General features: G+C 42.5%; 1 protein-coding gene across 1 annotated transcript; it reads right to left on the bottom strand.

Annotated features, from left to right (window-relative positions):
- Positions 1–958: 958 nt before the first annotated feature.
- On the bottom strand, positions 959–21779 carry LOC121607387 (cryptochrome-2-like). The gene is made up of 13 exons (XM_041938133.1): positions 21492–21779; positions 16782–16890; positions 14172–14314; positions 8870–9054; positions 8399–8487; positions 8142–8282; positions 7847–7972; positions 6253–6438; positions 6010–6161; positions 5634–5836; positions 4900–4980; positions 4207–4773; positions 959–4099 (listed from the first exon to the last, which is right to left on the bottom strand). The coding sequence occupies exons 1-12, from the start codon at positions 21647–21649 to the stop codon at positions 4208–4210; spliced, it is 2139 nt and encodes a 712-aa protein (XP_041794067.1). The 5' UTR covers positions 21650–21779; the 3' UTR covers positions 959–4099; position 4207.
- Positions 21780–22625: the final 846 nt, after the last annotated feature.

Genomic DNA, 22625 nt, shown 5'->3' with positions numbered 1-22625 from the left:
TGTCTCAGGGGGAATAGTAATGGGAGTTTTGCTGCTTACCTGCAATCATAATCACAGCTAGCAGGCCTGCAGTAGCATTATTGTGCACATGGTGGCATAACAAGAAGTCATTCTAATGACTTAAGTAAACAATGGAGTTCAGTGACAGTAATGTTGATACAGTTAATTAAACTGCAAACTGCACTTGCTGCCTCATTGCACCGATACTTCTGCTGTGTGTTGAGCAGACAGCTGTCGAAATGATAAACTAACCTTTGTGTTGCAGTTTCTCCCAAGTTCACAAAATGGTTAGTCATGTCTACTGCTACGCCCCGTGGTGGCATGTTATCAACATCCAGCGTCTCTAGGCAACTAACTCTGACGTGGATGATGTCATTACCGTACTCTGCGGCGGTCGGCTACGAATACGCAATAACGAACCATAGCTGTGCCTACTACAGCTAAACTAGCCGACCGCCGGCTCAGAGGGGAATAGCACCAGCATATCATCAAAATACAAAATATTGGAATATGAACGAGTTTCGCCGCAGATTATGCGTTTATAGAGGCTGCGCATGGATGCCCCGAGTACTCGCATTATATGGATATATGCGCCGCTCCTCTGGGGCTAATTTCTTCAAAACGACTCCAAATGCAACCAAAGTTGTCTGGGTGAGTAAATGGTCGTATTTAATGCTACAAATAAGGTCCAGGTTGTAAAAAACGAAAGTTATCCTTTAAGCATGTTTTCCTTCCTAAAAGCTATGTAGGGTTTGATTAAAGAAAGGCTCCTGTGGGTTAGAGCATGTGCAATACAACCAACCAGTCAAAGCTGTGCATTTGGGAAAACTGAGAAGACTGTAATTTGCTTTTCCCACATTCACAAATTCATTTTGACAAATGAATTTGTTCATTCATTTTGACAAATTAATTTGTTATTTGGTAATTTAAAAAAAAACCAACAACCATGAACTTCCATTTCAATCACAATTCCTTCAGCAATTTTAATGAAAATAAACTCTTTTTGTACAATACAAAACAAATAAATATCCATGGAGCCCAAAGTTCTCAGACAGACCTCTGGCCCTGCAGAGCGTCATACTGTTGTTAGTTGGAATGTACAGCAAAACACAAGCGCCTGTTCAGGGCTTGTGTTGTGTTCAGGCTAAATGGGAACTGTGACCTTTTCTGGCCTGTGTTTTGGCTATCTACCTGAACTGCATTTCCACTACTGATTTGTCTTTTTACCTTCTAGGATTCAAACAGTCACAGGGTTAGTCACAGTCCCCACTTGTCCCTAACACCAACAGTACCACACCTGCACAGGCTGTGAGTATTATCTCCTTAACAATCAATGATCCTTCTTTGGGGAAACTTCGACCCATCCAGGCAACACTGAGGGGGTTTCACAAAGGCAAACTGCTACGATGGCCTGCTTATTCTGCACAGGTTTGGAGTAAGAAAAAGAAAGCCCTGAGGTGAGGATGAAATGGCAGTGTCACTTTCAAAAACATTCTGATCCAACAAGAAAATCTTCCAATTCCAAAAAAAAAAAAGAAAAAAAAAATACTGAATGGTTCCTTAACTGGTCATTTTAGGGTTGGATTCCTGTTTTTTGTAAAAACAATAAATTCAAGATCATCTACTGTCAGTTTTTGGACAGAATATGTATTTGCTAATTTCATCAGAAAAAAAGATTGTAGAATTTAGACAATTTTATGTCAGTTTACTGAACTAGAAAAAGTGGATCTGTACAATTTCTACAATGACTTTGAAGATCGAGAAGTGAAAGTGGCCTGTACATTACATGTTGTTGCTCAAATAATTGTTTTGGTAATTTCTCAATCAAAAAACTTGCTGGTTCTACCTTTTCTGATGTGACAATTGACTGCTTCTCTCTTCTCTCGGGGCATTTCAAGACACCAGTGAGAGACTCTGAGAAATGATGCAGGGCAGATTTCACTAGATTTCATTAGGAGTTGATTAATACAGAATCTATTCGTCAGGTTAAAGTTTTATCAAAATAATCTTTAGTTTGAGCCCTAGTAAATGTAAAACAATGTTAAGTCTTAACAATTGACTGACCATGTGCAGAATTCGCTGTATCTACCATCCTCTAGTGGACATTTTTGGTAAGACACAGCCAGGCAGAAATGAGACAGAAGGCTTTGCGAAACCCCCTTAATCAGACCATTAGTAAAACAGACAGGTTATGGTTTTACATATTTCATATACAAACTCTGATAAATACTGTATATGGGGAGAACAACACACCAGTTTTTTCCTCTACATTCAGTAGACACAAGCAGTATTTTCAAGTGCCAGTAAAAAATATGGCAAATGCAATAACTTGTGTGTGTGTTTTTCAGATTAAAGGTATACAGAAGGTCTCGTCTTGGCCTCTTAATTCCAATTGTTTCAATTAGAAATGTGAGAGATGTGTGACCCTCCTAAAACAGACAGGGACTTTATGATTTAGGGAGGTGAACTATAAAAAATGTTATGTTTCCTGTTACCAACATCTTCACTGCTGTTAGCAAAAATATCAGATATTTCCCAAAACACTGACATATGGCGTTTGCATATTAAAATGTAGAATTTTAATAATGTTCTTTAGTGTTTCTTTAATTTGGTAAAATCAGCAGAATGTCCTGAACAAAATCATCAGGGCCATGTGAACAGAAATACCCTCCTTGCCTGATATTAGACAGGATTGTCACCTCATTACTCCGTTTCCATCTTCAATCTGACGTTGTGTCCACTCTAACTGTTTTCTGTGGGGAGGGGGATTCAATCATTTCTACCCAGTCACCAGACACCAATGCATCTGCCTCAATCTAACAGCATTTTAAATGGACACTGATGCATAGCCATGCCAACAAATTTTTTTCGCCGGAGATTTAAGAGAAGAGCAGAGCAAAGTTAAAAACAAACTAAGGTGTCGGGCAGAGGACAGCCATGACTGCAGCATCTCTTGTCTATAGCGGTCACCATTGCTGTTTTGACTCCTTCTGCCCTAGTGCTGATTGGCTAATGGGTTGGCTAATTAGCTCATTGGATTAATTTCTTTTTCAGATGAGTTTCATGTCATGATGCCAGACAAAAATGTAGTGGGCGGGTTTAAAGGTCTGAATCCAGGCCAATACCCTCCAGTTCCCTGGACCAGAAGTAGCTCTTTTTTTTTTCTTTTTTAAACAAGTCAGTCAGATCCCATCTGAAAGCAGGCCCAGTCGTCCACAACTGTACACTGAAGGGAGCTACAACATAACGTGAAGTTGATTACATTTCACTAAAGGTCAGTAAATCAGTCTGAAGCTCTAGCAATGTTCCTGTCTGCCTCTAAATAAGAACAATAGTCAGCTTTTGGCTTGGCCAGGACCCAGAACGAACTGCTTTAGATTGCACTCTAGGACTCTGTTGTCACCCACAGCTTATTAAATCTCATAAACCACAGTTATGCAAAATCATTACTGCAAAATGTCAAAATACACTGCTTTATCAAATGACATTGAGTTGCTTTTCTTTCCCAGAACAAAGAACAACAACAGACTGTTGCAGAGACGGGACAGTGTGTTTTGGCAGGCGACCTTCAGGCTCCTACACTACCTTGCCTCTAAGGAGAGGACATTCGTAGAAGCAAGAGGACAAGCGGAAAGGTGCTACTGCTGACGCCACACTGTATGGATTCAATGTGGATGTGGTGCGTACACTATGTTGCTCCTTATTGTTGTTTGTGTTTGTGTGTGTGTGTGTCTCAGATGGAACTGCACAAGAGAAGATTACTCATTACTCGTCCTAACTACGTTTTAGGATTAAGAACTCCTCAATGTCCTCAATTATGAATAATTTTTGAATCATTTACAGAAATTCTGGACTGGTTCTCTTCTAAAATGTCAAAATCCTTAATTTATTTTTAAGGAGCTCCTATTATTGAATTGCTTGCAGTATTTCCATTTCTTTATGACTGAAGTAAATGTGAGTAAAATGCTTTCTGCTGGTTCCACTTGTGTTGTATGCATGCTTATATATGTTTATCTTGTCCACATGTCCAGAACTCTGTCTCTTGTGTGTCTTCATGAATCCAGGTTGGATGTTTGAGGACTGTTGTTTTGAACTTCATCTGAAAGAGAAGACAGAGCAGGAAATACCGTTATAGCCACTTAAAATACTCTGACAAACCAGGTTGTCAATCACTGACTGAGGGAATAAAGACACTGTGCATCGTACCTCACTGTTGATGTCCTGCTGTCTCTTCAGAAGTCTCCTCCTCCATTCTCTCCTCTTCCTGCTCAACGTCCTCCTCCATCCTCTCCTCCCCGACTGCTTCCTCCCTTTCCTCCTCCTCCTCTGATCTCCTGTCTCCCTCCCTGGATGCTGGAGTGCAGGTCTGTCGCCCTCGCTGCCTCTGAATGCGTCGGACCTTGCGGGCGAGGCCTTTCCTCCTCTGCCCCAGAGAGGAGGTCTGAGTCATAGGCGTGGCTGGACCGGGAGACGGGGATAAGGTGGGACATGAAGAGGAAGGGGAAGGGGGTTTGGACCTTGACAGAGGACTCTGGGCTGGTGAGGGAGGAGTTGCTGTGGATGGAGGGTGGCTGGTAGATGTAGATGTGATGGCTGCAGAGGGATGTGTGCATGAGTGCAAGGAGGTGCAGGGTGTCTGGGATGGGTAATTGTCCGCTGCCTCCTCCAGGTCTGGATGTGGGGGATAGGTGGAGGACGCACAAACTGTTGACGAATCAGGAGCTGTAGAGCAGCCAGCTGCTTCGATGTCGGCTGGACCTCTGGGAGGAGAGTCTAAGATAACGTAAGAGAAAAGTGAGAGTTTGACTGTGACACATGGATGTAAGTATTCATTCTGATAAGATTTTTTTTAGATCCTCAGTGGGAACATAAGGATCTTTCTTCTGTGTTTCCTCCTACCAGGGCCACTGCTGGTCTGGGACTCATCGGTCATTGGTGGCTCTGCCTCCTCTTGGATTGTTGGTACTGATGCTAGTAGACCTAACACACACACACAGCACTGAAATATAATTCTCCTACCACTGATATGAAAGAACACATGTGTTAAAAAAAAAAAATCTATACGTCACAATTCAACATCCTTATCAATAAATCCTTTTTACTGGACACGTATCTCTTTATGATTGTGTCCAGAGAGTACAACGAGAAAGGGAAGCAGATCTTGGAAAGAGAAAAGAGGCGCTGGAGCTCAGAGTCATGGCCTTGCATTTGGATGGACTACTTCTGTGCGCACTCTTGTTCAGTCAGGTAAAAGGCACGCTTGCCATTTCACTCGACATTATAACTCAGCACCAATAGAGTAGCTGTGCATCAGTAGGACCACTGGCTAATGTTTTCAAAGCCATGATGACAGTATGAAGAATTGCACAAACGGAAGGAGAAGGAGCCTAATTCACTGGTCCGGTTTGATGAGACACGAGGGTACGCCTTTCTATTAGTCAAACTGCTCATGAGGGAAAACAACAGTGCTTATGCTAATGATGGCAACAGAAATTGTTGGTGGTGATGTTTCACTATGGTATACAGGATATACCAGCACACCTGTAGTCTCTACTGTACAGATTCCTTGTTATAGCACTATCTGGTGTGAATCAAATTGATCAGGTACAGGTCAGTGTTGTTAGTTGACTTACTGAGCCCTCTGTAATGGGAGAGTTGCTGGTAAACTTGTTTCATTCTCTCGATATTGAGCCTGCTGCCCTCTGCGTGGTTTATCATGGGTTTGGGGTAATCTACTCCCACCACACAGTTGGCTGCCCTCTGAACTGACTCCGGGGCGTTCCACGGTTCGTAGATGTACCGGTTCGGGTAGTCCTTCAAGATGGGGATGTAACGCCTGCATGACATTTGAGAAATGTTCAAATCATTACAACATTAATCCTATTTGCTACTGACATTTACAAGCATATATGCAGCCAGATTAGACCGAGGAAACATCCCTGAGTTTGCAGAGATTTGACAGGGAAAATGATATGGTAGATACCGTCAGAGAACCAGTATTAAGCCTACCTGATGTAGTCTCCTGAAGGGTCAGTTCTCCTTCCAAAGCCTACAGGACAATAGCAGTGGAAGAACTGTTGGAAGAAGGCACTGCAGGACAGCCACATCCAGCTGCCGGCATTTACGCTCCAATCTGCATCCAGCAGCAGCTCCTCGAACACCTGCAGGAACACACAGTGTTACATGACGCGGGGTTGCACGTTCTCCACCTGTCGGACACCAGGTTTTTCATTCAAAGCTGTCCTGTCCCACCTTCATGCCGCTCTCCCAGCTGATCCACAGGTCTCCCCTGGTCAGGAAGCAGGCGACGGCATGCCGGGCCAGGTGGTGGATCCAGCCCTCTTGTCTCAGCTGGGTCATGATGGCGTCAATCCAGGGAAAACCAGTGCGACCCTCAGCCCACTTGGCCAGTGCCTCTGGGTTCTGGTCCCATGGGATCTAGAGACATGTGATGCGAATGACACAGGAAAGATTGTAACTACATACTCTTCTTTTTCTCTACAGGAGGAGACAAATCATCTTATGAATCCACTTATTTTGATCCTGAAACATTCACTGGTTTTATTTCGGCTGTTATCTGAACTTTACTTTAGTGAATGAATTTCACACATCTGCATGGGTTTTAATCAATACTACAATCAGTAGTCCTATTATTATGTCTAAATGGTATTAGTGTGAATACAGCTGGCTAAACTGTACTGGCCCGACTGAGAGACCACCTTGTTTATAACAGGACACACTTCTCTGCACTGTATGCAACATTTATTAAGATTTCTTGACGATGAGAAACAGGAGAACAAAATAAGGTACGTTGATAAGCTGTGTTCATCACATTTAAATAAGAAAACTGAAATCATGATTCAACAGCTATGAGATATTAAAGGTTTTTTAATTCACTCCCCTCTTGAATGCCTCAGACTTCTTCAACACTTTACATCAAGGTTTACATTTATGAAAGTAACCAGATACATTTATTCCAGAACTTGTCCTAAGAAAAAAAGTGTTTGTAGCTGCTATTGATGGCAGTGTGTTACATAGACTATGCCATTAACAACTAACAACTACAGATGAAAGTAAAGAAACAACATTTTAATTCTTGGATGGTGAGTGTGGTTGACATTCACCTCGGCCTTTCGGGACTTTCCACGATGGTGGTTGATAAAGTTAGTCTGGAGCCCTGGTTGTGTAAATTAAAGACTTATATTTTGAACTTGATTATATGTGGCTTTTCACTGGCGTGTGGCCATGGTTTGCGTTTGTTATGAAAGGAGCAGGGCTAAGATTTACCCAATGTGAAGCCTGACAAGTTCCTCTGTGGAACTTGGACTGTGTTATACCTTATATAACGCCTCTAGCTGTAATAGGCATCCCTGAGTTCATTATGTTTTTCATTCACACAATCTCATGGTCTCCTGTCAAGCTGTGGGAGGCAGCTGGTTTTGGGCCCATGGAAAAAAAACCGTCTTCAACTGCACTGCATTGTTTAAACTGTTGCTGCCAGGCTTGATTAGCAACTTTGTATTGTGTTTAAGCATCAATGCTTTATATATATATATTATATATATATATATTTAACAGCATGGGGTTTCTGGCCTTTATCAGCGCATTATGGTGTTGACACATTCACCTTGACAAAGTACAGCAAGTCTATTGAAACCGTGCTTAAAGTCTGAACCCCCTGTGAAATCTGAATGTCAATGCATCCAAAACCACACAGGCCAACACTGTACTTTCTTTGTTAATACACAGGAGGACACCACCAAAGTGATGACGACTTTACAACTTTTAAAATAAAGCTTGTTCAAGTTTCCTCTCTGTGAAATGTCACCCTCCTCTTTTGGCCCACCTGGACACAGATGGGGTTTCCCTCCATGCGGTCAAAGTTTGGGTTGTTGGTAGCAGCTGTGTAGAAGAACTCCCTCCATAACAACTGGCCAAACAGGGACAGAGGAGGACTGCAACGCTTACGGAGCTGATGGAGAGCACAAGGGAGAAAGCGGGGAAAGAACAATAAACAAGAGATGATGGTCGATGGAGTCATGAATTATTATAACTGCCAGAGAACAAAACAAATGGGCATCAGTGTGTGTCTGTGTAGCCTAAAGTCACGTCTGAGGTCGAGCGGTAGGAACCCACAGTACCTTCATGTAGAGCTCTCTGAGGTTGTAGTACAAAACCCGACAGGACAGACAGCCAAAGCGCAGGTAGGGGCTGAGGCCCGTAGGACTGGCATACAGAGAGCACATGTTGACCCGAGGGTGCTCAAAGTTGGCCACCCACACCTACACAGGCAGAGACAGTGAGGGCATTCTAGTGATCATCTGATGAAAAAAAAGGCCAACTGAAAATGTTGTGGATCAGTCCAGCAATGGGCTTTTAACGCCAGCTTCTGGTTTACCTTTTTGTCCAGATGTTTATTGAGTCTGTCCAAGGCCTCTGACTCTCCTCCCTGCCAAATAGCTGGAGGTAAACCCTCTGTCCTGAAACCTGGACAAATATTCACATGGAGACATGGTCAAATACAAAGCAGCTATTATCTAATGAACCAAAGCTTGCTCGAGTGCTAACTGTTCTTATTAATATGGTGACCTAAGGTGACTGAACAACTGAGGAGGATTTTTCAATGACATGTATTCTATGTAATACAGAAGAGAAAGGCACACATTTGGATTAAACGTGAACATCAGCTGGTCTGAGCGGACATTAAGCCGCTGTTTGCTGGAGACTAGCGCTCAGATACACATAACGTCAATTCAAACCTAACAGTAAATAATAAATCCAATCACATGCACTCTCCTAGTTTCTCCTCAGCATCAGCATTATGAATCCCACAGCTGCCATATTCTCAAACTAATCAACACGATCATACCTAGTTCTTCCAGTGAAGGTATACTGTATAGCTGATCATGGTTGTCAGCTATTTTAGTGTGACATTTGTCCATCTGCTGCTGGGTGACGGGAGGCAGAGGTCTCCTGGGCAACTCCAGTCTGCTCACAATGGTCTGAAACCGCTTAAAGGTCAGAGGAGGACTGTTGTTGTTCATCTCTATTATCCTGTGACCAACACAAAAGGACAGAAAAGTAGAATTTATGTAACAGGTCTCGTCAGTGGCCATGTTCTGTTGAAACACACATCCACAAAAATATTAGAATATAATTTATAGGGCAAACGTTGAAATAAACCTCTGATATGATGCGTATGGTGCAAATAAATGAACTGCTGTATTTAACATGCAACTGAATTGATTATCAGCAGCTTTAAGACACCAAGTGAAAACGACACCTCATTGCACGGCACAATACAAAGCGATGGACGGTCACATAAAACATAGTGGGGTAAAATCCTGAGGGTAGCAAAAGACTAAAGGTAACGTGATTATTAAAATGAAAAGGGATCATCTTCTTGTGAACATGAAGGTTTTCAGGCGGTTTGTGCAGTGCACACACACTTGCTTCGCACCAAAAAACAACTGGCGATGAATATGGCCAATCACTGATAGCCGATATGTACGTCCAATCGCCAAACACTGATATGCAGAATACTGAAATGATTGTGGATGGGTGGACGAAAGTCTACTGATCAGTCTGTCTTTTAACGACTTTGCTCCAGGCATAAACATCTCAACAGTTATCTGAGAAATTGCCATGAAATTTTGTGCATACATTCATGGTCCCCAAAGGATGAATCCTAATGACTGCAGTGATATCCTGACATGTGAGATGTCTGTTTGATAGATTGTCATGATATTTAATTGTGACATACAGGAAGAGCTGCTAGCCTGGCTGTAAGCTCCTAAGTCTTGCTTTTTACTATTTTTTTTCTATCTTTTCTACCTTTCTATCCTTCTATTTTTTTTTTACCTTAAAAGGGAACAAAAATGAGAGAATAACCCCTAAAAATGCTGCTGTTTGAACCTCTGAAATGCTTACAAACCATTTCTACTGAAAATGATCACTGAACTATACCTAGACAAATAATAAGAAGACTGACTGCATCATATAAGTAAACCTTAATGCCTCCTTTTGAGGCTGTTTTCTCGGTGCAGCTGACAGTGAAGCTCTGTATTTATAGTTTCTATCTTATACAACCTGTCTATATCAATGAGACCATTCTGGATCCGTGGCTGCTGGATTTGCAGCAGGGATAGTTTCCTATTGGTTGATTCACTGTGACTACTATAAATGAGCACAGTAAGCCAGGCACATGTCCACAACTACCAATATAAACCCTGCAGCTGAGTGCGCACACAAAGCTAAGCTCCTAGCTGCCTCATCCACTCATACAACATTCTCACACACAGGCCAGTAATGATGCTGATGTAATACTGTGTTGGTCTGAATGCTCTCCGTGCAGAAGGCAAGACACTGCCCGGCTTGTGTATGGGTCCAGTGGTACTCCCTCCCCTCTTACTCATTCTGTCACCTGGTCCCAGCACATGGACAGGCACATGACCTGCAGTAACATGAGATGACCACTGGAGGGCTCTGCCTTAAATGACTGTTACATTAAAGCCCTCACCAAACGAGTTCAAGCAGGAGTAAAATCCCTCTGCATTTCACAGTATACCAGGGTTTCGTTTTCTGGTCAGGATTCAATACAGGTTGCAGGAAACAAGAGATGAGGGGGAGGGGGCTGAGCAGATTTACAGGAATTCAATACATAATTGATTACTGGGCTTCCTGTATAAAATAGATTACACGTCAGTGTTACTCAGATTACTACTGTAATAATGAAAGGCCAAGAGGAAGAGTGGCTGAGGAGTGAGCTGAGATAGTGAACAGGTGACTCCTCACTGGGCTGGTCTGGGCTTTCCTCACAAGGTGCCAAAGATTTAATCACAGATGTTTGTTGATTTATGTAAAACAGATTGTCTCATCACTGTCCTACAAAAGGGCAGACACTTCAATCAGGTAACTCAAACAACACAAAGGAAAAGCTAAAACTGAAACAGTTTTCTTCCTACACTGGAGACTGAAGTAACATGCTGGCGCACCGGTAATGATGGCAGCAACGATTGGTCAGCCACTGCTGAAAGGGGAAGCAACTGAAGTGGCGGGGTACGCTACAGTAACGAGGAGCATGGCAGAGCCTATGGCGTCAGGAGCCCGTCGACAGTGTTTGTGTAATAACTCTCGCTTGCAGAAAGGGGAGACAAAAGTTCCACACTGCAGATTTTAGTGGTAGTAGCATGAATGCAAACATTGAAATTCAATGAAAAAAATTAACATCTTATTTATGTTATGGCCACTTTTATATTGTGAACAGTTATATTCAAGGAAAAAAATCAATTCAAATGAACAAACTGCAAAAAAACATTACCTGATTACTGAGCTTGACCTTCAGTGTGACCAATTACACAACATAAGCAAATTTCAAGAACCTGCTAATTACAGATTCCTCTGAGCTACAACATACACACTGCTATAGTCCTGTGGTCTGAGGTGATGATGAACTGCCTTTATCATTTCATGGAATTAATCTCATTTTAAAGGTTGAGTGTGTATATAATATAATATTGAATATACTATTCTTTCATTACTGTATAATCACATGAAACTAAGAACTGGGGTTTTCCTTAGCTTAAAATGAGCCCTTTATATCTACAGTAGATTCAACAGTCTGCCACGTTGCACCGATATGTTTCTACAGTAGCCCAGAACGGACAAACCAAACACTGAGTCCTTCTCTCGACAAAACACTCCTCCTCAGGATCCCAAACAAAAATTCTCAGTTTGAGACTCAATACAACAGTAGGCCAATGAAAATAAACCTAAGTGCTGCCTCGTCATCTGATAGACAAGCGTAGTGATTCTTGAACAGCTCTGGAGTTACTTCCCATGGTCCAGCCAGCGCGCTGCTGTCGGCTCCAGGGAACAATCTGATTCTGTGGAATGGATGAAGTATAAATTCCAGGCTCATTAACAGGCGTTTGCTAAATAATGTACGCTCACTCTCGGGACAGATTAGGCCTCTTCCACTGACGAGAAACATCAGACGCACACAAATACATTGCAAATACATTCATTTCTGCACGCCGGACGGGGTTTGGGCCGATGACTGTTTTGCACACTGGACCATTAAAAGGTAAATTCTAAGACAACAACAACAAATTTAAAGAATTAGTTCAACACCTGCTTGCAAAATTGCAAAAAACACTGTCTTATGGAGCGCACAGTGTAGGGAAACCGCTCAGGGAGGTTCGGCCTTCAACCTTTTGTCTTCAGCAGACACAGGCAGAGAGAAAACAAGTCTAACAATTGCTAGTCTCTGCGGATTACGAAATGCTCTGTGACGTATGAGAGCGTGTGTAGAAATGTGACTGCTGAACTTCACTCTAGCCATCTCTCAGTCTGGCGAGCTCAGTGATCCATCTGGAAATGATTGACTGCACATTATAATAAACTCTGAATGATAACTGATTTTTTTAATTCACTTTCTTACATAAACTTCTACAGGGGATTATGTGCATGGCTATTTCTAGTCTGGACTACAATGAACTGATGTAGATGCAGGGCTGTCAAAATTGAATATTCCCTCTAAAAACAAGATTGCAGAGGGAAAACCAATACAAGGAGAGACAGACTGCTTGGATTAATTCAACATTGTCTTTTAAAGTATCTACTACACATTACAACATAAACAAGTGAAATAACGTCCTCTACCACGTTGTTGAACTATTCGCTTGTTTCAGCTTGACGTACATTTCATTTACAATCACTGAAAGTAACGTCGTGTGTGCAGTTGCGCAGGTCCACACAACCTGGAAGATTTCAGGGTCCGGGAGAAATTCCAGTTGTTTATTATCTGATTATGGACCCTATTTTCCATGTTTTTGACTCCAAGTGATTAATAGACATTTTTTTTTCAGTATCAAAATGAGAGAGCTGCAGCCAGCAGCCATGAAAACAAGCTGCAATGTGATCCCTGTGCAGCGTCAATGTCTGTCCACAAAAAGTGTTTTGCCACTGACAGGCTCAGATTGTTATAATAAGTGTCTGACAACATTATGGAAAGATCTCTATAGAGATAGATTTTTGTTCAAGAGTAAGATCCCTTTTGCTTAACCAGAAACAGCTGTTCTATCGCTCTCACCAGAGCCACCAGACTCCATTCACAGAAACAGCCATTTTATCATTGTAAGACATCAGCAGTTCACTACATCACACTGCAACACCACATCTTTATGAGACTTTTCTGAGGCAATCAGCCCAATGTAACACCTCAATATTTACAGCAGCATTTACAGCAATGCATGCACAGAACAAGCCCACTGAGACTAACTGCCAGCAGTGGTGGGTCGACTGTGGGGGGGTGTCCCCATGTGTGCCTGCCAGCTTGGTTCATGTATGTACAGCAGTGCAAAGTGCAAAAGGTGTGTGAGAAGTGGAGAGTAGCTCAAAGAGTGTAGTGATTAATAGACTACTAGATCGTTCAAGCTCTGAAACAGCGAGACGCATGTCTGGATGACGCAGAGCAGCACCATGTGATCACACAGCACGATGTCGTCGTTTTTTAACAGTTCATTAGTGCAACTGTGATGGAAATGCATGAAAAGTGAGTTTTAAAACACCAGTGTGATTTGTGTAGCGGTGTGTAAGGTTATTTAGTATCAGCCTGTGGTCAGTGCTTCAATGTTATTGCTTGTTCTCGTGAGGCGTAAAGTTCGGATATCTTTGCATGATAGAGTTGGAGTTTATTGCATACAATTCACATTTGATTGTGAGTCAGAGTATAAGCAGTTGCACAATATGTGTGTATTTCCGTTTCCATAGATACACTTTAGCTTGAAAAAAAAAGCAGTTCTCCCATGAAACCACTGTTTGAATGCTATATAATGACGGCTTTCTGTATAAAAATTGAGCAACTGCATGTGTCGGCTAAACTGAACTGTGATACGGAGTTATCGTATTTCTACAGTCGGCCATGTCTGTCTTGAACTTTACTACTATCTGCTGGATTTTAAGATGTATGGCATTTCTTCCACCACATTTATGTTAACAAAAGCAAAAAATAATTTGTGTATCTGCTCTGTAATTCGGATAAACTTTCTTCATTGGCCCATGCTACAGCCTTCCACCAAGTTCCATCAAAGTCAGGGCAGTAGTTTTTCTGTCCACAGGCAACAAAAACAAAAACATCCTGTTTATGTGCGTGTGTGTGCGTTACAAACCTGTCCAGGTTGTAGAGGGTGTGTGAGTTCCTGACAATGGTCTCCACTCCAAACTCCTGGGCCATCTTGATGATGGCCCCGTCCCTCTCCTTCCCGTAAGGTTCTGGGTCATACTCAAATGTCAGCCTGGTCACTTTCCACTCCTGCAGCGAGGCACAGAAAGAGGGAAAGCAGGAGAGAGACGGAGTAAACAGAGAGAACGAGGGACAGGCGGAAAGAATTTGTTAGCAAGGCAGCGGCATGTTTTGATATGTTTTAGTTAGGGTCTGTTTAATGTTCACACTGAACATGTCACATTAAAAAGAAGTCATATCATTACTCATTCGCTGTTTAGCACATCCTCTGGAGTATGCCACCCCCACGCTGCACTGCACACGTTGAGAATATGATTATGTGACAAACAACTCTTTGAATCATGAATATGGACTGTTACGTAACTCAGTGATAGGTCACTTTGGTAACTATACAGCAGCTAAGCTAAAATCACATATCGAGCATCATGAAAGCCTGTGTTTGGTCTGCCTCACTGTCAAAATGCAGCAGTGCATCAGAGGAAGTGACAGCTTTCACGCCAGTCAAAACGAACAAAACCAAACAGACAAACACACCAGAGTTTGTTTGTTTGCGTGAAGGCGCTCCAACAGACAGAAATCAGAAATCCCCCCCAATGATTTGTAACAAGTGCTGCCATTCATTCATTTATTTTCATAAAGCTCAAGCTCTGGAGTGGCACCTTTAACTCTCTGGTGTGACGTCAGTTGGCAGAGCTACTGTAGCCGACCCTGCGTTTGGCTGGAATGGAAATCTGAAGCCTACTGGGTTTCCTTAGCATATAATGGAAAACCTGCAGCGGCGTGTTACGTAATAGCTGTTGTATAGAGATAGTTAATGCCTGAACTGCTCCTCCCTGCCTGGAGCTAAATCCCCATCGGGAATCTCCTCATGTCAATACCGTCTGCAGCCGCTCTAACATGCTTCAGCGTACTGTGAACATGCAAACTGTGGCATTCTGTGAAGTGCATACTGTGTGGATTTGATGTCGCAGGCCAATCAGATAACTGTGGGCTCAGTCACAAGAAAGACAACAGCCATGTTTCCTGGCTACAAGTCAGCTGCTGTGATTGTCAGTCCCCTAAAAAGCACTGATAAAAAAAAAAAAAAAAGACAAGGGGTGTGTTCAGTTCGTCCTGAGGTCATTGTTACTGCAGGTGTGGTGACAGGTTTGACAGTCGAGCCTGATCTGACAGAGCATACGAGAAATGTACATGCATACATTGGATGTTAGATAATCATTAAAAGAAAATGGCAGTCTTTAGTATCACTGAGTCGTCTGAGTGTGAACGGCTGCTGTGAGAGTTGTCACACGAGGCCGACTGCGAGAAGTTGATAAATCTCCTGGGATGAAAGGGCGGCATTGTGGATGAGGGATAAGTGGTGTCAGCTATCGTTATGTAAACAGCCTCCTTCGAACCATCCGTCCTCCCTGTCCCAAGCATGTGAGTTTGGAACGAGTGTCCCGTCTCTTTCAGGTGGAGGTAGACTGCTGAGCTGAGGAGTTGGCCCTCCTGTGTTGAGCCATGTGTTTGTTTGATGGTTGTTCAGATTCACCCAATATCCCGCGTTCCTCACTGCACTGGACTGCGTACACTAGACTGCTTCTCATGTCTTCGTGTGTTGCTGGGTTTGAAAAACAAGGATGTGGTGATGCAGAAATCACGGGGCTCGGACATATCTAAATACATATACATAAATACACATACTCATGTGCTAAATGTTTCAGTTATCTCCGTAGGTAAGATTTGTAAACAATGAGGTCTCATCGTAGGACTCCATCTGGGTCCAGTTTCAAACCTCAAACCTTGTTCACAAAGTCCATGGACTTGTGAATATGGTGAAACGTGTTGCCAACCGAGAGGGCTGAGGTGGTAAATATGCCTTTGTGTTGGAAGGGGCCACCAGGGGAGGGTGAGAGGGTGTCCAAGAATAGTCGAATAGTTCCCAGCGAATATCAAGTGCTATTTCTGTTTGAAAAGCCCATCCCTGGTTAGGGGTTTTCAGAACCCTGCAAAGCTGAGCTGATAGTGTAGCACGAACTGCAAGGAGCACAAACATCGGGGGGTACACTAATAGCTTGTGGATACCCTAACTCGGGCACCACCAGGCTGGACTCATTTGATAATTAAGTGATCCCTTGATGTTGATTGGTGGTTCACAGAGATCAGCTGATTAAATGAGTCCAGCCTCCGATGTCCAAAGCTCCATCCCTCAACATGCCTGCCCTAACTGGACATTTGTGAAAACAGCCACAAGGTCCGGAAGGAACACCGACACTGTAGCCGCTGAGTGAATATCCCTGCCGCCTAAACAAGAGCAAACCTCGACAGTGATGGAGCCACAAAATGCAGAATGGATTGTTTCTGTGTCGGCGTTTTTGTTATTAGGGAGATTTCTTGTCACCAGACCATCCGCTTGGTGCCAGGTGGAGAGGTCAGGTGTAGAGGGAACCGATGGCGAGGAACACACCCCATGTCCACAATGTCAGGCCCCTTGTAATTAGAGGAAGAAGAAGTTTAGGACTACCCTCCAGGTGTGGTGAGCAGGAATACAGACCTTTAAAAGCCGTGGGAAAACATCAGTAGGCTGCCCTCTGACGACAAACAATCTGGAGTTGAGCTTCTTTAGACTGCTGTCCAGGTCCTCCAGAGCCTCCAGCAGAAACCTGCACACAGACACACAGAAGTATTACCCACCTGCTAGAGAGCAAGGTTTATAGCTGTGATGGTATCAATTGTTTTTCAGCACAGTGATAGTTTAGGACACCATCTCAGTCCTGAATTCCCTCGGCCAAGGCAGTTATCTTTTTGGTTCAACTTGTTAGTTTGTCTGTGCAGAATTACAGAAAAACTAGTGCCCCGATTGTCATAAAACTTGGTTAAAGGGTGCAGCATGGGCCAAGGAAGAACTCACTCAATTTTTAAGCAGATCCAAATCACAGGACGGATTTACAATTTATTTTTCACTTTTGCTATCATCACAAGATAGGGCATTTGGTGGATTAAATGCCATCCATCACAAAATCCCGCAGATGGTAGTAATGAACTAAGGTGTGGCCATGGAAATGTAAATACAAACATGTCATCCAAATATGAATTGTCTGCAATAAACTCCACCAGAGATATTGTGGAAAAATGTCAAAACTTTACGCTTGGGAGAGAACAAGCAATAATATTGACCATGGGTTTGGAGTGGGTTTGAGTGGCCTTGGCTGAGGTCTGTGCTCTCCGAGTGCCCTTCTAGTTATCCCATCATCTGTTCGCTGACTGGGCAGAAAGTAACACTAAAGAACTTTGATTAGTTGATTGCTAAATGGCAAAGATCTGGGGTAAGCAGCAGGGTCACCGCTACGGCTGATACAAAAGTTAAACTAAAATGTGATCATTTCAGCTCTCACATGGTGCATGTTCATACAAAGCAGCCTGCAGATTGTAGATTCACACTGAAGCTGAATCTTTGAGCTTCTGGGTGATGGACCATGACTTCTACGCCTCCACACGGTGACAGCTCACACAACACATTTTGGGCCAGAATACAATAATTCATGCACTAATTATGGACATTTTTAGTTCCACAAGGTCAAATGTCAACTAATCTTGCAGGCCCAACTTAAACCTAGGGGTTGGGACTGATCTGATCCAAAATTGCTAACAGGTGCTGATACAGACATAAATCACTTATCAGCACTGGATTCACATCAACAATACATTCACCAATCCAGATTCCATATTCTATTGGTAGTTAACTCAGTTGACAGGGTTTGCTGATCGTGTGAATTTTAATTTTACTACACAGTTTTGACACTTTTGTTTCAAATATCCACTCTCTTCTTACTGATGAACTCGTGTCAAGAAATCTACTTAGTTACGCAGCTGATAATGCACCGCTATGCACTTGATTTGTTCACATTAAAGGAGGTGCCAAAGCAACTTGCACTCCAACACTTGTTTGTATGTGAATCCTACTTAACCTACACATCAAATGAACTTCTTTGGAATACGTCAAAATCATTATTCATATTCATATTATATAATATATATAATCATATTCTTCCATATGTTTTGCTGTTTTAATGAGAAGTGCTGTGTGGTGTGGCCTCATGTAACCTTACACATTATACCAACAACAAAAATAATAATAATACTGTACTAAGAATAATCAAGAAAAAGACATCTGGTATTGGTATATCAGTTTCGGCAGAAATCCAAATTCAGGTCTTGGAATTGGATCAGAGCTGAAAAAGTGGATCAACGCATCTCTACTTGAAGCTGTGGAAAATGTATAACCGGGGTGCACATAACGCAAGCAGACACATCAGTAATGTGTAACCTCCAGTTGTTTCAAAATGCACCTTTGCCGGACATGTAGCAACTGAATTGGATCTGGGTCATAGATTGGAAAATGCCATGAGTGGGATCGCTTTGGGTGAACACTGTAAATAGTTTGCTTTGTGAAACTTCAATTCTTCAGCAGAAGAAAACGGCAGCAACTGTCACATTTGATCCAATCCATTGTTTGCTAAACATGAAACGAGCATGGAGCACATGAATGTAGCACGTGCCGCTGCTAACAAACTAGATCTGCGTGATGTTTTTCTCCTGGCATTTCATCAGGTTAAACAGGCACGTCCTGTGTCTTCCTGTGCCGAGGATTTTGTGAATGTCACAGGTGTATATCATGCAGAGCACTGCAACAAAACAACATCGGGAGCTTAGAGCAAAGTCGCAACTTGACAGAGACTACACAGAGAGACTGGATGTACTTAAAAAATAACAGGAAAACATCTGGCAGCGTCCAGCGTATGACTTGGTCCAAATAGTAAATACAAGCAATCCAGATTGTTACTCCAACATCAACAAGGTGGTTAAATCGTCTCTTCCACTGCCATTGAGCAGAACAGCATGCGAGTGGGGATTCTCACATCTCGACAAAATAAAAATTTAGTACAGATCTCGTCTGTCACACTCGTCTCAGCTCTGATGCACATTCACCTGTCAAAGACGGGCTAATATAAGGTTCAGCCAGGGACTGAGGGTGCATCTTCAGCATCTGCCATACAGGAAGCTGAAGTGGAGGACAATGAGGGACACACCGAGGAGGACAGCAAGGAAAACTGCATTTATTAAAACCATGTGCTCACCTGGGAACCTGATTAAAACAGCTGTGCAGCCCTGTGTACAGATGTTCTGATCTGCCAGGATGAAGATGTGTGTGAAGCATCCACATTTTACAGTTTGTAGCTACTTTGCAGCAACATCCATATTTTTGAATCCTTGTAGCTCACCACAAGCTCATTGTTTCTGCTCATATTGAGCTTCAGGTGATTGTTGTTGCACCGTGTGATGAAGCTCTCTCTACTCCTCTAGAAAATAGTCTCTAAGTGAAGACAGCATGTTGCTTCTTCACTAGTGAGAGTTGATGTCACTCAGTCAGTCAGAAATGCAACTACTATCACACCTGCACCACAGCAGACAATCAGGAACTGTGATCAGAGGTCACAGATCACTGTGTGAATGCTGTTTCGACCATAACTTCATCACGTGAGCTACACAAGGCACAGGACTGGCTGGTTTACTGCCCCCACCTTAGGACACGTTGTCAACAACATACTGCAGACCCATCGATTTCATTGATGATAAAATTCAATTACTTTTGATTCAATTTCATTAGAAAAATATTTTATATATAAATATTTATTTTTAATTATATTTGCTCAATGTGACAATTAATCATGATACTGATTTTAAGGTGACCCTGCCCAGTCCTAGTATGAATTACAGTTTACTACAAAATAAATGCTCTCAAATAATAAATAAGGAGCTCACGAGTTGTGTTTACTAGCAGCTGAACATCAGTCTCCCCTGTGCTCCCGAAACATAAACAAGAAAACTAAGGAGGTCATTATACACGAACCAGAAATAGAAAATGTTCAATTGAAACAAACAAGAAGATGCAACATTTTTATGCCTTTGAACTGGACTAAGGATTGTGTTAGTAATGAAATATCTGCCTACAGCATATATATCATTTCTCACATCGTAAATGCATTACTCCCCACCCGTTCACCGTAAGACGTTTGTTTTGGTGTATGGTATGTTTTTGGTATGCAGAGGTTGTACTGTGTGTTTAACTTAACTATATCAAAGATGGGAGTTTTATTGTTTTAGTGAACAGGTTCTCTTTAGAGTCAAGCTTGTACAATTCAGGGGATCTATTGGTAGAAAAGTAGAATATTCAAATGTATAGTTTCATCACCTGAAAGTAAGAATTGTTGTTTTCGTGACCTTAGAATAACCTTAGACCTTATATAAATACATATGTAGCCAATCTTGTTTTAAAATCCTTAATATATATATATATATATATATATATATAAATCATAATTTTACTTTACTACTCAAAATGACAGATGAGCTCACTGACATCAGTCAATTAGCCGGGAATGCACATCAAACACCATAATTATTATTATGATTTGACGCTAATATTACTACGATGGGATATGAACTATTTACGAAGCGTGATCGAAGTGCAGTGTTTATAAAAGCAATAAATTGCATTAGGTCTGTCTTACAGACCAGCTCAGTTTTACACGTGATTCTTTTCCTATTTACACAATGTGCATTGAGCACATCTGACCAGCGACGCTCTGCTTGTCATAAACACTCGGCATGCTTCATGACTTCTAGCCCACATACTGCGCCATTCCGTCTGTAACGTTACATAAGCCAGAAAGAAGAAGCTGTTTTAATTAAATGTGGTTATTGAGCAGTGGTTTGCGGGTTGTTTTATCCTGGCCTTTCAGTTTCTTCCACCGGTCTGCAGTAGACGGAGTTGAGCGACAGTCAACGTTGAGGATGTGTTTCATTCTGTTTGTAGCTTGAGATGTTTTACACAATTCATCGGCTGCTGAGCCATTCACGTGCATGCCGAACATACGAGTGGACGACAGAGACTCGATAAAGAAGTGGTCTTCATCCAGGTGGGGATACCTGGCCGATGTGGAAGGATCACGTTAAATTGTTCGTTTCTCCTATGGTGCCTGGCTGAGCGTTCTCTCCATTTTAAGCTAGCGTTAGCTAACTGACGTAGTCGCGTATACTGAGACCTGCCTCCACCAGGCCCAAGCCTAAACTCCAAGCGCTGCACATTATAAGGCAATGAATCATACAAATGGCGACCTGATAAATTGTTTACATAACACGGTATCTTCAAGCAACTTTTAATGAAACCTAAACGTATCACAGATCAAGTCAATTTACAAACCTCCATCGGTTGATTCCCACGTTAGCAGCGCCAGCAAACCACGGGTCCAAGATATAAACACAGCGCACTGTGTCTGCTCCATTGAGGGCCTCCTGCAACGCCGGATTATCGTGCAACCGCAGACCTTTGCGAAACCAGTGCACTGAATTCACCACCATGATTATTTCTTATTCCATCATTAGAGAAAAATACAGAGGGATCGGTCGAAACGAAGCCGAATATGCGCTGATTAGGAGGCCAAAACAGTCCCAGTTTAGGAGACTCCCAAGAAACTTCAATTGCTGTCAAACGAAAACTAACACCGAAGGGGGGCGTGGACAATACACCGACGGTGGGTCCGCTGTAGTTTACCTTCTTCTTCCTCATGGCTGAATGGCGATTGGAAAACTATTTTATGTGCTCATTACCGCCACCTACTGGATTGGAGTGTGAAGCGGTAAATTGGCAGCCAAAACAAAAACAAATATACATTCTTACTTATTCCTGTTGCTCTTTAACAATTAATAAGACGATTGCGTACTTTCCATGATGTCTTTCCCAGTCTAATACTCTTTTCCTTAACATTTTGTGTCTTAATTGCTAGTAGGACCTCTATGCTATGCCTCTGCAATTTCTTGGAAAGAAATCAGAGCAATCATATCCCTGATGGTTCAGTGGAACAGGGGGGAGTTCCTCTCTGCCAAGTCTACCATACCCAAGCTCTAACGCAGCTGCTGGACTTCCTGCTGCTCGAGATACCGTTTCCAGTGCTGGCCCCGGCAGTTACAGCAGCTATCCAGCTGTTTACAGCAGTAACACCAACACTGCTGAGGTTGCAGCATTCGACGGTTGTTATGCTGGTTTAAGAGATGAACAGGTGGTGGCTATGGTAGCTCAGCTAGTGCTTAAGGAGGGGACGGCTCTTATGGATTTGTCACAAATGAGGCCACATACAGCAGCTGCAGCTGTCACAGCCATGTATCTGATATTAAGTGTTGGTAAACATCAAATATAGTGTTTCTGAGTACATGTCTAACAATTCAGCCAAAGAAACAGCAAGTAGTGGATAAGTGCAGGACTTAGGTAATACAACAGTTCTTTACTCAAATGGGGCCCATGGGTCCACACAATGACCTGTGACCTGTGAAAGTGGTG

Source organism: Chelmon rostratus, chromosome 6 (assembly GCF_017976325.1).
Source record: "Chelmon rostratus isolate fCheRos1 chromosome 6, fCheRos1.pri, whole genome shotgun sequence".
NCBI classification, from domain to species: domain Eukaryota; kingdom Metazoa; phylum Chordata; class Actinopteri; order Chaetodontiformes; family Chaetodontidae; genus Chelmon; species Chelmon rostratus.
This window is presented reverse-complemented; position numbering and strand designations above follow the sequence as displayed.

Excerpts from the sequence above, each read along its gene's own strand:
- LOC121607387 (XM_041938133.1), bottom strand. The coding sequence starts at position 21,649 with ATGGTGGTGAATTCAGTGCACTGGTTTCGCAAAGGTCTGCGGTTGCAC. Across the intron at positions 4,981-5,633 it reads CTCCCATTACAGAGGGCTCA|GTCTACTAGCATCAGTACCA; the intron begins GTAAGTCAACTA and ends TGTGTGTGTTAG. Across the intron at positions 4,774-4,899 it reads CCAGACCAGCAGTGGCCCTG|ACTCTCCTCCCAGAGGTCCA; the intron begins GTAGGAGGAAAC and ends ACGTTATCTTAG.